Below are 16,964 nucleotides of genomic sequence, written 5' to 3' on the forward strand. Positions count from 1 at the left end.
TGCAAAGCCTGAGGTTTTACTGTAATTTTCTAACAAATATTCCTGACTCCTCCTTAGGATCATGTTTTTCTGGGGTGCAGGCTCCAGACTGTTCCATGCTGGCATCCCTGCCTCCCCCCAAGACTTTTAACTCTGACTGCTTTCTTATAATCCCTCCTCTGGCTTCAGTTACAGCCAGGGAGTTTCTGAGGGCTCTGGGTTACTTGGCTTCTACCATTCCTATGCTTCCTCTGGCCAAGTTCCACAGGCAAAAGCTTCACTGGTTTCTAAATTCAGTTTGGCTTCAACATTGTTATTCTTTAGATTTGTTGTTGTCCCTCAAACCCAGGGCTTCCTTTTCAACCTCCTCTCCCCTATCGGGAACTTTTCACAGATGCCTTGGATGTAGGACGGGGGCCTGCTTTAGTCTTCTGAAAGTGCAGGGCCTTTTGTCTCTTTGACAAAAGAAAGACCACATCAGTGTCAAAGAGATGAGAGCCCTTCTTCAGGGTCTTCAGGCTTTTCATTCTCTTCCTTCCTGGGTCCCTCAGAATTCTCAGACAATATCACAATGTGTTACATCATCAAACAAGGGGGGGAGCAAGGACTTGTCTCCTGTGCAGATTAGCTCCAGGTTTGGGCTCTAGCTATCCAGTATCAGTTAAACATTCAGGTAGTTTGCATTCCCTTTGATCAGAATATATTGGCAGATTCTCTGAGCAGCTCCATAACACAGTCCCACAAGTGGATGCTTCACAGGGATGTGTTTCTGGTCATTGTCCAACAGTGGGGTACTCCTCAAGTAGATCTATTTGCCTCTGCTCTGAACAGGCAGCTTCCTATCTTCTGCACCAGAGTCCCATGTTCTCTGGCTTGGAAGGTGGTCGCCCTCTCTTTTTCTTGGAAGAGGATCTTTCTTTATGCCTTCTCTCCCCTTCCTCTCATTCCAAAGGTCCTGTTTAAGATAAAACAGGAAGCTCCCAAAATCTTGTTGGTGACTCCCTTTTGGCCCAGACAGCATTGGTTCCCTTTTCTGCATTTAGTTGAGGGCAATCATCAGAAGTTACCTTACAGGTGGACCTACTCACACAAGACAAGGGATCTTTCATCTATTCCCATCTATCCACTCTTCAACTGCCATTGTGGGTGATAAGATTTTGATCCCCTTCAGCACTTTTTTCATGAGGATGGGCTTTGGGTCCTGCAGGAGGCCAGGAAACCCACTACTAGAAAATCTTATTTGTCCAAATGGAAGAGATTTTCTATTTTGTGTCTCTCTTATAACCTGGATCCACTTACTGTGGATGTTAGTTTGGTTCTGTTATTTGTGTAAATTGCTCAATACTGGGTTGGCATATTCTTCTAAGGGACCCACCTGTCAGCTGTTTCTGCTTGTCTGCTTTTAACTCCCCCTATGGCCTCTAGATTTTAGGCCAAAACAGTTTCTTAAAGGAGTCCTTCACATAAGGCCTCCCAGGAAGCCTTCCCCTCCTTCCTGGGGTCTTAATTTTGTTTTAGAAAAAAAAATACTCTGGCTCTTATTGAGCCTATTGCTTCAACTTCTTTACAGCATTGTTTTTGGAAGACTGTTCTTTTGGCCCTTACTTCCGCCAGATGAGTGTCTGAGCTGCCAAGCCCTTATGGCTATTCCTCCCTTTTTTAGGTTTTCATAAGGACAGGGTGTTGTCCCTTCATGCTAATCTTTCTTTTATGCCCAAGGTGGGTAATGAGTTATCTCTTAATCAGTCTATTCATTTGCCCTCTTTTTCCCTTCTCTGCAATCTGCTAGTGAGAAGGTTTTGCACACCTTAGATTTGCATAGACAACTCAAATATTATTTGGATAAAAGTAAAGCTTTTTGTAAATCTGAACAGCTTTTAGTTTCTTTTTATCCTAGGTCTTTCGGTTTGGCTGTTTCCAAGTAAATTCTCTTCTTGGATATCTAAAGCCCATTTATTTTTGTTATTCTTTTCATGGGAAGAACCTTCCTCCTTCTGTTAAGGTTCATTCTACTAGGGCTGTGCCTTCTTATAGTGCTTTTTTTAAGGTTTTAGATACTAATTCTATTCTTGAGGCAGCTACTTGGACTTCTGTGCATACATTTACCAAGCACTATAAGTTGTGATTTCTAGGGCCAGAGCTGGTTTTGCCAGGGCCAGTCTCCATGGCTTCCTAGAGGGCTCTGCTTAGCCCTTCCACCTCTATCTTCTTCCTGAGCTATTGTACTCTCCCTATGGTAAAGAATGATATGGAAGGGAGATGGTACAGTTTGTGTAAAATCTTATAATAGTAGATGTCCTTCTCTTTACTATGGCACTATTCACTCCCTCCTCCCCCTCGTCCCTTTTCCTCCTGAATGAACTTGTTTCCTAATGGTATCCTTAAGCTGTCGTTCCTACTGGGTTTTTTCATTTCTGAGGATGGTATGTCCTGATGTCACCTTTATGGCCTTACACAGTGTGCGGGAAGTATACATGTGACATATGGCATACCCATTGCAACCTAAAGGCTTTGGTATACTGTCTGAATGTTGGGCTGCCCTAGGCAGGGGATCCCTATTGTAAAGAATACTGCAATAGTGAAGCGAAGGACATCTACTGTTATGGTAAGATTTTACACAACTATACTTTCTAAAGATTAGGCACTTGTGCGTGACATGTGTACCTTATGCATATATCTGCTGTAAGACACCTCGAAGATATAAAGGCTTTGGTATGCTGACTGGACATTTAGCTGTCCTCTGCAGGATATCACAGGAGTAAAGAATGCTGCAACAGTGAAAAACAGGACATTTACTGTTACAGTAAGATCTTGCACAACTGTACTTTCGTGCATAATGCATTACATGTTTTTAATGATTATTCACTCCAGCATTACATAAATTGCTTAATTCCTGCCTTCCATTAAACCTCACTCCCCCTCCTGAACATCATTCTGCTTGCCTAGTTCCCAGAAATGCTTTTCTTTTTTTTAAACAACATATTTATTATTTATCACTTAATGATATAGGCAGTCATAAATTTCTATAAATGAAAACACCATATTGACATTTTCTGTGCAAACATTATGCATTATATATGATGATTCTATACAATCATTGTCAATCGAATGTTACATAACTCATTCAGTTCCTGCCATCCCTTACACGTCATTCCTCTGAAGCATTATTCTGCAAATATTGATGTTCTTCGTGTTTCACTGTTGCAGTCATTACATTTGGGTAATCTGTTGGCAGGTTGCCCTCACTCTGCCTGAATTCCAAAATCTTGGGTCTTGCTTCGGTTGCTGTCTCCTCTTCCATGACGTCAGGTCGTCAGGGGTATAAAACAAGCAGCTGATGCCATTTTCTTTAGTCTTTCTTGCCGTGCGGTGCCCGAAGCAGAAGTAGTTCACAAGTGCCGGTCGGCCGACTCCTGAAATTTTCGAGTTTCAGACCTGAAGTCTTCACTAAAGCGAAATACCCCGTTGGGGAAACTTTTGTCTTGCTCCATACTGATGTCAGAAAAAGTTAATTGTATTACTTGTGGGAAGCAAATACCCGATAAGGATTTCCATTTATACTGTATTCCTTGCCTAGACCCTGATCACAACTTGTCTGTTTGTCGGTTTTGTGCTAGATTTAACCAACACACTATTAAGCATCGGTATATTTTTGCCTCAAAATATTTTGGAAACAGATTTAACTACCCTGAAATGTTGTCGGATAGCAATCCGACAACCGGAGTACACAAAAAACGCAAAGAAAAGGACAGAGACAGACCGTCGAGGTCCAAAACCAATGACAAAGCTTCTCCTAAGCCAGTCGACAGTTCACCGGTACTCAGTGAGGCACTTTCACAGCCCCTGATGCCCGCTACTTTCGAGTCGCAGGCCCCTACCGAGACCCATGTGGAGTCCGGCACGCCACGAGATACTCAAAGTATTGTACCCATGGATGGGTCCGGAGCCACTGAACAGGCACCGGCTTCTGAGGGTGTATTCAGGCCTTAACGTTTTTATATAAAACTGACGACAGCTGCAAAACCAAAGACAAAAGCAACTTCTAAAGCTAAAAAACTGATGCATGAGCCACGTGCGCAGGCTTCTATGCATAAAAAACAGATGATCAAAATGGCTGAAAACTTAATTACCTTGATCAGGGGTTCCCATCCCTCTCCTAAGAGGCCTAGGCAAGACACTGATTATGAATCTTCAGATCAGGTTTCTATTTCTTCCGATTCCTCTTCTGATCAGGAATTATCTATTCCTCCCTATGAGGATTCTGATGCAGATGAATCTATCCCATCTGCATCACCTCCTGAGGATTATTCATTTGGAGAAACCTTGCATACTTTAAGGGAGCATTTTCACTGGGAGAGTTAAGATGTTTCAGAATCAAAAAGAGGCTCAGAGATTTCCTCCTTCTCCCTCAGCACAGGCCTTTAGCCATACCCCCTGTTTTGGACATTGTGGATGATGTATTTTCGGAGTCAAGCTTGACTTCTTACCTCCGGCTCCCAGCAAGCCTGACAGATATTACAGGGTCCCTGACTCTCTCAAATTTTTATGTAGAAACCCTGCTGCCTACCCTGAAACCTTTTCACAGGGTCCAAAGGGAGTTAAGGCCTCAACAGCAAAAAATCCTACACCCTCTGACAGAGATTCAAGGGCACTGGATAGATGGGGAAAGAAGGTTTATACATCTGCAACCTTGGCAGTTAGGGCCCTAAACTGCCAGTTTCATATGCTCAAGTATCAACAACATGTTATGGGATTGCTGAAACAGAAAATGTTGATTTCTGAATGTGCAGAAAATAAAGAATTGCAAGACTTATTGCATGCAGCTGAACAAGTTGAAAAGCATACTTTGCAATGTGGTTTTGATTCCTTAGAGACCTCCTGCAGGGCCGCAGTTACTGGATCTGTGATTAGGAGGCATGCCTGGCTAAAAGAGCAAAATTTGCCTGATCATGTTAAAGCTAAATTACTGGATGCACCTTTACAGCATGATACTCTTTTTGGTATTAAGGCAGAAGAGGTTTTAAAGAAAATGGAAGACAAAGCTAAGTCTATGCAAACTGTAAAAGACTTCTTACAAGTGCAGCCACCAAGATTCAGTAGACACGGGCCTACAAAAATTGGTCCTTTCCTGTGTCAGACTGAGCTCAAAGGTGCAAATCCAGATGCCCTAAAGGTTCTAGATACCAGGCACAAGATTCTTACAGGTCAAAGGAATGGGGTGCTTCTACCTCCAAATCTGGAGGAGAATAAAGTGCAACCCTACAGAAAACAGTCCCAATAACTTCCTTCTGCCTACACCAAGCACTTACATTTTGGCAGCACCCTTAGGGGGAAAGTTAGCATTTTTTGCACAAAATTGGCAGTTAATAACCCAGGACAAGTGGGTGCTGAACATAGTATCACAGGGATACAGATTCCATTTCCATACTCTGCCAATGGCAAACGGTTGGCCGGATCTGCCAAAAAATCAATGAGCAGAGACACAGAAACAGGTTGCGTCCCTCATGGATATGGGGGCTATTCAGCCAGTACCAGAACAGGAAAAAGGACAAGGTTTTTACTCAAGACTACTGTTGGTACCCAGAAAGGACAAGGCCTGGAGGCCAATACTGGATTTATCAATTTTGAACACCTTCCTGGACATTCCAAAATTCAAAATGCTAACTTTGCAGCAGCTCCTGCCCATGCTGGGAAAATGCTTGGCTGGTGACATTAGACCTAAAAGAGGCATACCTGCATGTCCCAATAAGGGAATCGTGCAGAAGATACCTCCATTTCAAGGCTGGCTTAATGCATTACCAATTCTCTACACTGCCCTTTGGCTTATCTACTGCACCCAGGGTCTTTACAAAAGTGCCTGGCACCAGTAATTGATTTTTGCAGACAGAAGTATACAAATATATCCTTACTTTGACGATTGTCTCATTCAAGCAGAGAACAAGGACATTCTTCTTCAGTACCTGGCGTTTGTGAAAAGGCTTCTGACATGCCTAAGGGTACACAATAAATGAAAAGAAGTCACAGCTGGTACCCTCTCAAAAGATAACATTCCTGGGTGCAAGCTTGAATACAACTGCCCAGATGGTTTTCCTCACACCAGACAAACAAAAGCAACTGACTTCTTACTTCAAACTGATGACAACAAAAACCCAGTTATCTGCAAGACAAATTCTGCAGGCTTTGGGGTTCATGGCATCCTGCATTCTACTGATTCCATATGCAAGACTGCATATGTGGAAACTTCAATGGTACCTAAAAAGTTCATGGAGTCAGCATTGTCACAGTCTGGAAATAAGGATTCCTCTCATTCCCTGCCTACAACAGGTGTTCCTATGGTGGGTAAAGGCATGTCACCAAAACATGGGATGGCCAGTCACTCTACCCCCTGCCAGCCAAACCTTAACAACAGACGCATCAGATTATGCATGGGGGGCCCACTTGGGAAGATGCATTCAGGGCATATGGACCCCAAAACAAATGCATCTGCATATCAACCAAAAAGACATGTTAGCTGTTCAAAATGCCCTGACAGCCTTCAAAGACTTACTTCATCCAGGACAACTACTGATAAAGACGGACAACACCACGGTTATGCGGTATATAAACAAGCAGGGGGGCACACATTCATACCCCTTTGCAGACTAGCCATGGCACTGTGTGACACAGCTTTGACTTACCAAGTACATCTACAAGCTCAATTCCTGCCAGGAAAACAAAATACTCTGGAAGACGACTTAAGCAGAAATTCTTATGGACCCTCACGAGTGGAAATTAGATCCACAAGTCTTTAGCATGATAACAAAAAAATGGGGGAGCCCGGACATAGATTTATTTGCCTCTCCTCAAAATTATCAATTGAAAAGATTCTGCACAAGGACTTATCACAGACAAGCATGGAAAGTGGACGCCCTATCCTTAAGTTGGAAAACTTTACGCCTTTCCTCCTCTGCCTCTTCTTCCCAAGGTCCTACTAAAAGTAAGACAAGAGAAATCAAAGATGATACTAATTGCCCCGGACTGGCCACGCCAATACTGGTACCCAATCCTAAGGAACTTGTCTCAATACCCAGCTTGGACCTTACCTCAAAGACCTCAATTACTGTCCCAGCAAAGCAATCAGATCCACAATCGGCTCCAAACACTGAACCTGGCAGCATGGCTGATCATGTAGTTACACCAACAACATCTCTCAGTAAAGCGGTGATGGATGTCATTTTGGAAGCCAGAAAACCTAGTACTAGAAAATCTTATGCTGATAAATGGAAGAGATTCTGTGCTTGGAATCAAGCACCAAGGAACTGATACAGCAGAACCAAATATTCCAATACTTGACTGAGATGCTTGACAATGGCCTATCTTTCTCATCAATAAAAATCCATGCCTCTGCCATTTTGGCTCATTACAATACAGAACCACCAATCTTTTCTCATCCTTTACTAAAGCAGTATCTTAAAGGAGCCCCAAGAGATCACCAATACCTGCATGGGACCTCAATTATGTGTTGGAAAAGCTCACCCTGCCTCCTTTTGATCCACCTGCTACTGCAGATCTAAAGTTCTTATCATGGAAAACAGCTCTGCTCCTAGCAATTACTTCAGCAAGAAGAGTCTCAGAGCTACAGGCCCTCATGCCGGTGGAGCCTTTTATCATATTTTACCCAGACAGGGTGTCTCTGAGGACCAATCCTTCATTTATGCCTTAGGTGGTTTCCAGTGTGGCTCTTAACCACACTATTCATCTGCCAACTTTTTATTCGAATCCGCAGAACAAGGGGGAGAGGATTCTGCATTCATTGGACGTACACAGCTAAGATTCTACTTGAGCAGGACTAAAGCTCTAAGAAAAACTGAGCAGTTACTAGTGACATATGCTGCAGGATCAGAAGGAAAGGCTATTTCAAAGCAGACTATTTCAAAGTGGATAAGCCATTGCATTAGTTTCTGCTACTTACTCCATGACAAACCTGTGCCCAAGGGCATTAGGTCTCATTCCACCAGAACTGCAGCTACATCAGCAGCCTTTCTCAGAGGAGTACCAACCAAAGACATTCTAGAGGCTGCTACTTGGAGTTCTGTTCACACTTTTACTAAGCATTATCATTTGCCTCTCTACTCCAAGTCTAGGGCAGGCTTTGCCACTGCAGTTCTGCAGGGTCTTATAGCCGCCCCTAATGCTGTTTAGCTCCAGCCTCCTATCCATAGCTTTGGGATTCTACCCAAATGTAATGACTGCAACAGTGAAACACGAAGAACATAGTACAGTTGTGTGTACACTTACCATAAATGTAGATGTTCGAGTGTATTCACTGTTGCAGTCCAGGTTACTCGCCCGCCATCCCCCGTTTCTTCTGGAGTTTCTCTTTCCCTCACTATCTTCTACAACCTATGTATTGTATTTGCTTGTAGATGAAGGTAAAGTTTGTATTTTGCATGTATATATAGTGTGTGTGTGTGTGTGTGTGTGTGTGTGTGTGTGTGTGTGTGTGTATATATATATATATATATATATATATATATATATTTTTTTTTTTTTATTTGCCACTTTTCTGGGGCACCCGACATCTGGGGCAAGAAAAACTAAAGAAAATGGTGGTGTCGGCTGCTTGTTTTGTACCCCTGACGTTGGCGTCGGCTGCTTGTTTTATACCCCTGACGACCTGACGTCATGGAAGAGGAGACCGAAACCGATGCAGGACCCAAGACTTTGGAATTCAGGTCGACTGAGGGCAACCTGCCAGCAGATTACCCAAATGTAATGACTGCAATAGTGAATACACTTGAACATCTACATTTATGGTAAGTGTACACAACTGTACTTTCCCACAGGTTCCCATTTTTTCTGTGTAATTTGCTCATATTTTCTAAAGATCCTGCTTTGCAGTCCTTTATCTCTTACTATTGTCACAACTTTGAACATGATTGGTTTATAGGTGAATACTAAGCTATCTCCTGAACGGCCATTTTAAGTCTAGCCAATAATCCCAGGTTAGAATCAAACCCTGCACCTTGTGTCTATGAGGTGAAGACCTTAACTATTATGCCAAACCTCTAAAAAGCCACCATCAGCACCTTATTGGATTTTCTAAGGATATCCTCACTTGTGTTTTTAAAAAATGTATGCAGGTAAAGTTGAAAAAGGGGGAAAACAAATCAAGTGCTCCAAGTCTGATGTACATATTTTAGTTTGCAGATGTAAAATTCTCCTTTTCTAGGTTAGTTTTGAATGTGTTAATATTGTTGCTGCTTGAGCTAGCAAGTTTAGATTTTGATTTCCATTTTCTAGCAATTGCCTTTTTGGTGGCCATCGGGGTTAAACTTGCTATGACTAGGTAATTCAGATCCTGTATCACAGCTCAAAAAACTCATTCCCTTTGTTACAACAATTTGCTCACCCAGTATTTCTGGCAGTCTAGTTTGCCATCTCATTTCCCTCCAGAAATATGTTCCCAGTTACCACCTCCTTCCCCATCGCATCTCCAACATTTGCAATCTACTAGAGGAAAAATTGTTTGGAGTCTGCTTGGGGTATAAAGTCCTATGCAAACACGTTCAAGCTAAAATCCTGAATCTTCTAGACTTTGTCGCATATTTGGGAGCCATATATATATCCTCCCATTAGTTCTTTGTAAATTGTTTGTCCAATCCCTCTTTCCAATCCTTTCTAACCTCCATTGATTGATTCTTATAGTTATCCTGCAATATTCTATTTGCCCTACTAATTTTCACCTTTTCTAACAGCAGTTCTAGATTCGACTAAAAGCTCTATCAGTGCTGGTTTTTCACTTAAGGTCTCCCTATTCCTTTCTCATTGTGCTCTATCAATCGTTAATAAGGAAGGTAGTCTCTAGCCTGCAGTCCATATGCATTCTTGGCCACATCCTACTGTGTTACCTTCCCCCTCTATGTATTTGCTCTCGATACTTTGGCCCCTGTGTCAACTGTCTCCAGTAAATTCTAGCCCTCGCTTACCTATTTTCTATACCCTTACTTGTAGTCATTGATATTGGGAAGCTGGTCTTTCTCCATTTGCATGTTGGCTTGGATGTCCTCCGATTCCTATGTTGCAGTATTCTGTACAGTTGGGTTTTCTCATGTTGCTACCCGAACGTCCAGCCAATATACAAAAGTTTGCAGTCACTGCACGGTGCTTGGGACGTCTGACATGGCTAGCAGAGCGTGGGCCATAAAAATGACGTCTGTGTGCACCAGACTTCAGAACATCTCTGCTGCCAGTTGAATGTCAGGTGTTCCTGCCTTCCTGGCCGTCAGATCTTAGAAAAACTCTGATAAGTACACCATTGGGGAACCTTTAATTTAGTCATTGCATGTTAGTGCTTGTTCATGTCATCCAGAAAGGGCAAGTGTAAGTCCTGTTATCAGATACCCCACAAAGACACCCACAACCTCTGTCTGTTCTGTTTAGGGAAGTCGCACGACTACAAGGCCTGCCCTATCTGCCAGTCCTTTGTGCCCAAGACCTTGCATAGTAGACTTGACGCACTCAATCTCTATCTTGAGAACCAATGTCTGAAATAGCTAGCGCTAGGTATGGAGGGATCTTCAACTTGCCTGCTGAACCGCTGAAGAAAAAGGCCAAGATCGCAAGGCCTGCTACTGTCTCTGCACCTCCGCCATCCGACGCTCATCCTGTGGCCGACGGCCTGGACGAATGCTGAGATTCCACCGTTCTGGGTATAGTGGGTACCATGATGGAAGTCACAGAACCCTGTGCGGAAGATGCATCCTTGGAGGCTCAGCAGACGTCAGTCTCCACCGAGGGGGAACCAAGGCTTTTATCAGACCAGCCGGATCCCTCTGCTCCTTTGCAGTCGTCTAGTCCTAGGCCTTCCCCTGTACAGACGCCTGCTAGGCCTTCTCTTTGAAAGAAAGAGAAGACAAAGCATACCTCTCCTGTTAGGGAAAGTCAATCGGATTGTCAGGATTTTTCATAAAGCCTCTTTAATGAATTTATGGCCTTGTGGCCTACTGAGCCCTAGTCCTCAGGCCTCAGAACCCTTACAGGGGGAAGAGGAGAAGCGCTCTGATTCTTCTTCAGAAGAATCCCCTTCTTGCACCTCCCAACCACCTTCCCCCCTTGGAGATGCCTCTCCAGAGGAACAATCTGCTGAAGCTGATTCCCCTACAGAAGATCTCACCTTTGGGAAACCATAGCTAAGACGAGAGAGCATTTTAAGTGGGACTCATCGGAAATGATTGAGGTACAAAAACAGTACTTTGAGCTCCTCCAGATGGACTCCCCAGCTCCCACAGCTGTTCTTCCTATACTTCCAGCCTTTCTTGATGCTTTATCTGCAGCATCCATGAATCCAGACTCTCAACATCCAGCCCCCTGCAGACCTGATAGGTTTTACAAAGGTACCTGAGACAGTTAAATTCTTGGTAAAATGCCCAGTTACAGACCCAGCCAAAATTTCAGTCTGCACTGACCAAGGTTCCCAATTTCTGCCCTCTACTACCCTCCTCCCTGCTGACGAGGACAGCAAGGCCATGGAGCGTTTGGGCAAAAAGGTGTACACATCTGCAACTCTGGCCTTCAGAGTACTCATTTACCAGATACACATGCATAAATATGCTTTGGCCCTTTTGGATAAAATTTCCAAACAGCTTTTGGACACCTCTGATTCTCCAGCCAAAGCGCAGCTGTCCTTCCTAGTTTCTCTGACCTCTCAAGTTACCAAGCACGCTATCAGGTGCGGCTATGATGCTGCTGAGGCCTCAGCTAGGTCAACAGCATCAGCCTCTGCCCTAAGAAGGTATTCCTGGCTACGTCTCCAGCCTTTACCAGACGATTTTAGGGCTAAGCTAGTAGATACACCCTTAGACAGTTCAGCCCTATTTGGATCCAAGTTTGCAGATTTGTTTAAGACTTTGCAACAAAAAGGTAAGGAGTTGCAAGACTTAAAGCATCTGTTTGTATCCCCAATTCCCAAGTTTCTAATGAATTATGTGCCCAAAACATTCAGGCCCCGCGTCCTCTTCCATACCAAGAAAAGCTCCCAGGAAACAATCCACTCCTGCCAGGACTACACCATCTACCAGCCAGAGGGTGTTTTTCAAGACAGGGCAGGTAGTGTGTGACTACCTCCAAGTTTTGAACCCCCCCGTCTCTCTCTCTCCTTACGACTGTCTCACTGTCCCCAAGTGTGGAGACGCATCACTTCAGGCAAGTGGGTACTTTCAATAATAGAACACGAGTACTTCACAACCTGGATCATCCCCCCAAAGAGTAGGGGAATCCCCTAGCCCCCAAAAGAACAGCTTCCCCTCTTACAACCAGTTCTGGATAACCTTATGGCCCAAGGTACCATCCAACCTGTCCCACAGTTTGCAATGGGAAAAGGCTTTTACTCCAGTATCTTCCTAGTGCCAAGAAAAGATGAGCCCTGAAGGCCAAGTTTAGACCTCTCCCATCTGAACCTTTTCCAGCATGTACCCGCCTTCAGGATGCTTACATTGCCAACTCTTTTCCCTCTGATCCTACCTCAAGGCTCCGTGGCCACCTTGGTCATCAAGGATGCCTACCTACACATCCCCATAAGGCCCAGCTTCTGGAGTTTCCTCTGTTTCTTGGTGGCCTACTCTCACTATCAATTCTTGGTCTTGCCCTTTGGTCTTTCCACAGCACCCAGATTCTTCACCAAATGCCTGGCACCAGTGATTGCCTTCTGCAGGATTAAAGGGATCCAAATTTTCCCTTACTTGGACTCATCCAGGCAGACTGCAAACAGTCCCTCCTGATTCAGTTGCAGAAAGCCATTGCCCTCCTCCAGTCCGTAGGGTTTCAGATAAACTATCCAAAATCCCACCTGGACCCTATCCAGGGCATAGTCTTCCTGGGGTGCAGGATTTGGACAGACATGAAAGCCTTCCTTCCACCCTTCCACCCCAAAAGGTCAAAAGCCTGACACAATACCTACTTTCGTATCTTCAAACCAAGGAAATGACTGCAAGGCAGTACCTCAGGCTCCTGGGCTACCTGACTTCCACTATAGCCATGCTGCCTTTAGCAAGACTTCACATGAGTAAACTGCAGTGGTACCTCAGGTCTATTTGAATGCATCATTCCCACCTCCTGGAGTACAGGGTGCCCCGCTTGCCCTGCCTCAAGCAGGAGATCCATTGGAGGCTGACCCAGGTGAAGCTCAACCTGGGTCTTCCACTCCAACCCTGTCCACCAGCACAGATAATGTAACGCCTCAGACCACGGTTGGGGAACAACACTGGAGCTCCTAAAAGTGCAGGAGGTTTGGGCAGAACCACGCAGAAAAGACCACATCAATGTAAGAGAAATGAGAGCAATGCTACTGGCTTTGAAGGCCTTTCAGCCCAGACTACAACAGGGACCCCCTAAAGCTTTTCACAGGCGACACCACAGCGCTGTATTATCTCAACAAGCAAGGGGGAACCAAATCTTTCTTATCTGCACTTGCTGTCCTTGTGTGGAAACTGGCCACGAGTCAGGGAGTTACTCTTCAGGCAGTGTACATCCCTTCCCAGCAGAATTCTCAGGAAGATTCCCTCAGCAGATCTGTGACAATGCCCTATGAAGGGATAATACATAGGGATGTCTTCCTGGACCTTGTCCACCGATAGGGTACACCTCAAGTAGAACTGTTTGCCTCCACCATGAACAGACAGGTTCCCTCTTTTTGCACCAGACTGCCAGAACCTCTGGCGATGACAACAAATGTCTTTTCATTCTCCTGGAAGGGGATGTTTCTGTATGCATTTCCCCCCTTCCTTCTTGTACAGAAAGTCCTGCTGAAGATCCAGCAGGACAGGCCGAAATTATTGCTGGTGACTCCCTATTGGCCAAGACAGCATTGATTCTTCCTCCTCCTACATTTAGCCAAGGGCAATCACCACAAGTTGCCACTCAGAGTGGACCTTCTCACACAGGACAGTGGAACCCAAATCCACCCACACTAGCAATCTCTAGACCTCACCTTGTGGATGATGGGATTCTGATCCCTTTCAGACACCTATACAATGTGGAAATGCTCACTGTCCTGCAGGAGGCCAGGAAACCTAGTACCAGGAGATCTTATGTATCCAAGTGGAAAAGATTCTCCATATGGTGTCTTAGAAGGCAGTTGGACCCATTGCAAAACAAGGTCCCCCTAGTAGTGTCTTACCTGTATGAACATTTGCAGACAGGGTTACCATTCTCCTCCATTAAGGCCCATTTGTTGGCCATTTCTGCCTGCCTTCCTCTGGGCCCTCTCTTAGCTTCCAGATTGCCTGCAAAACTGTTCCTTAAGGGGATAGTTTATTTCAGATCACCAAGAAAGCCCATTCCACCTCCATGGGACCTGAAACTGTTTTAGAAAATCTCTCACTCCCTCCCTTTGAACCAGCATCCAAAGCTTCCCTAAAGCGCTGCACATGGCAGACTGTTCTGCTGGTGGCCTTGACCCTCAGCTAGAAGAGTATTTGAGTTGCAAGCTCTCATGGCTATTCCAGCTTTCCTCATCTTCCACAGAGATAGGGCAACCCTCAGAACCAACCCATCCTTCATGCCCAAGGTGGTAAATGACCTTTCCTTAAATCAAGCCATCCACCTATCCACTTTCTTTCCCAACCCCCACGGAGACAGAGAGAGAGTACTTAATTCCCTTGATGTGCACAGACAGCTCAGATGCTATCTGCACAAAACCAAGCCCATCAGACAGTCTGACCAACTGTTTGTCTCCTTCCACCCCAGGACCTCGGGGGAAAGCAGTAACTAAGCAAACCATTTCAGCCTGGGTTTCCAGGGTTATTACCTTTTGCTACACACACCGTGGGAAACCTTACGAGGCGGTGTTAAAGCACATTCCACAATGGCAGTGGCTTCATCTGGAGCCTTCTTCAAAGGTCTGGACACATCCACTATTCTTGAAGTAGCCAGTTGGTCATCTGTGCACACAGTCACAAAACATTGCAAAATAGACCAGATTTCCAGGTCCAGGGCTGGAATTGCCAGGGCAATCCTCCATGGATTCCCGGAGAGTTCTACTAGGCCACCACCCCCTTCCTCACAGTGAGCTTTGGCACTTGCCCAGCTGTACAGAATACTGCAACATGTGAATAGAAGGACTTAGAAAAGTTGTTAAAATCTTACATAAACATAGATGTCCTTCTCTTCCATGTTGCAGTATTCTTCCCTCCCACCTACCCCTCCTGATATCAGGCATTTCCCTTCTTGGATGGCACAGGACTTGCACTACCTTTCCAATTGGAGTGCTCAGTTCTGAAGTCTGCTGCGTGCAGAGGTCACTTTTATGGCCCACACTATGCTAGCCAGTCAGACGTCCCACACACCATGCTGCAACTTTGTATACTGGCCAGATGTTCAGGTACCAAGAGGAGAAATCCCAACTGTGCAGAATACTGCAACATGGAAGAGAAGGACATCTATGGCTATGGTAAGATTTTGCACAACTTTTCTTTCTTTGTTGCTTTTTGAATATAATCTGTATGGTGGTTCTTATTCTCATTAAGTGCCTGCATCCAAAACCATACTCTTTCCTATTCTCGAACTTCCTCCCCTGTTTTATCATCATCCCTTTCCACTTTGATTTGTAACTTGCTTGCACTGTGTGTTTGTGTAAATGGAGGTAGACAGCATTAAATCCTGTACTTTGGATTATAGGAAGAATCTCCTTAATAGTCTGCATTAAGTGCTATATTGCCACCTTCCTTAAAGATATACTGCCATGTTTGAGTAGCTCAAACAATGAATTTTGTTTCACATTTATTCTTGAATGAGTTTTTAATTTTAAGTTTCATTCTTAGCAAGTAAACTTAAATTTCATGAGTACCCCTGCATTTCTTTTAACAGATTCTGCATATGAAGATGTCCTGTGGACAGAAAAGTATCAACCACTGAACTCTTCTGAACTCGTTGGTAATGCAACTGCAATAAAGAAATTGCACAGGTAACTAGTAAAGAAGCTCACAAATTCATTATCTTCTGCAGTACAGTAAGTTACATTTTACATTTTATCAAATATCCACTGTAGTTCAGAAAACAGTTGATCTAAAAATAGCTTGGATTGTTAATTAACTCTGTTTTAAATAAAATTGGTCCAACTTTCACATTTCTAAATAACCCTACTGATATTCTTCATGTTTCACTGTTGCAGTCATCACATTTGGGTTATCTGTCTGCAGGTAGCCCTCAGCCGGCCTGAATACCAGAGTCTTCAGATTTCTGCGTCTGATGCTGTCGCTTCTTCCATGACGTCAGGTCGTCAGGGGTATAACACATGCAGCCGACGCCATTACATCAGTCTTTCTTGCCGTGCTGTGCCCAAAGCAGAAGCAGATGTTCTTCGTGTTTCATTGTGCAGTCGTTAGCTGACAGGTTGCCTTCAGTCAGCCTGATTAACAAAGTCTTAGGTCCTGCGTCAGTTGCTGTCCCTTCTTCCATGAAGTCAGGTCATCAGGGGTATAAAACATGCAGCCGACGCCATTACATCAGTCTTTTTTGCTGCGCGGTGCCAGAAGCAGTTCACAAGTGCCAGTCAGCCGACTCCTGAAATTTTAGTTTTCAAGCTTCAGAACCGAAGTCCTCTACTAAAAGCTAAGTACCCCGTTGGGGAAACTTTTCTTGCTCCTTACCAATGTCAGTAAAAATTAATAATTGTATTACTTGTGGGAAGCAAATACCTCATAAGGATTTTCATTTGTACTGTATTCCTTGCCTAAGCCCTGACCACAACGTGCCTTGCTGTTGGTTTTCTGCTAAATTTAATCAACGGAAAATTAAATGTCTGTATATTTTTGCCTCTAAATGTTTTGGCTCAAGATTTAAATATCCAGAAATGTCGTCGGTTAGCAATCCGACTACCGGAATACCTAAAAAAATGCAAAGAAAAAGAAAGAGACAGACTGTCGAGGTCCAAAACCGACTAAGCTTCTCCTAAACCAGTCGCCGGTTCGCCGGTACTCAATGAGGCGCTTTCGCAGCCCCTGATACCC

The 16,964-nt window shown here is 44.3% G+C and overlaps 1 protein-coding gene across 1 annotated transcript in view; it reads left to right on the top strand.

The window, feature by feature from the left end:
• Window positions 1-16,964, top strand: part of ATAD5 (ATPase family AAA domain containing 5) — a gene marked incomplete in the record, with an annotated part of 853,119 nt that overhangs the window by 456,443 nt on the left and 379,712 nt on the right. Inside the window, 1 exon segment of the mRNA XM_044068042.1 lies at window positions 15,823-15,919. Within this exon segment, the coding sequence (XP_043923977.1) occupies window positions 15,823-15,919 (97 nt within the window).

The sequence above is a fragment of the Protopterus annectens genome, chromosome 4.part0, assembly GCF_019279795.1.
Source record: "Protopterus annectens isolate FY-2018-M chromosome 4.part0, PAN1.0, whole genome shotgun sequence".
Classification (NCBI taxonomy): Eukaryota; Metazoa; Chordata; order Ceratodontiformes; family Protopteridae; genus Protopterus; species Protopterus annectens.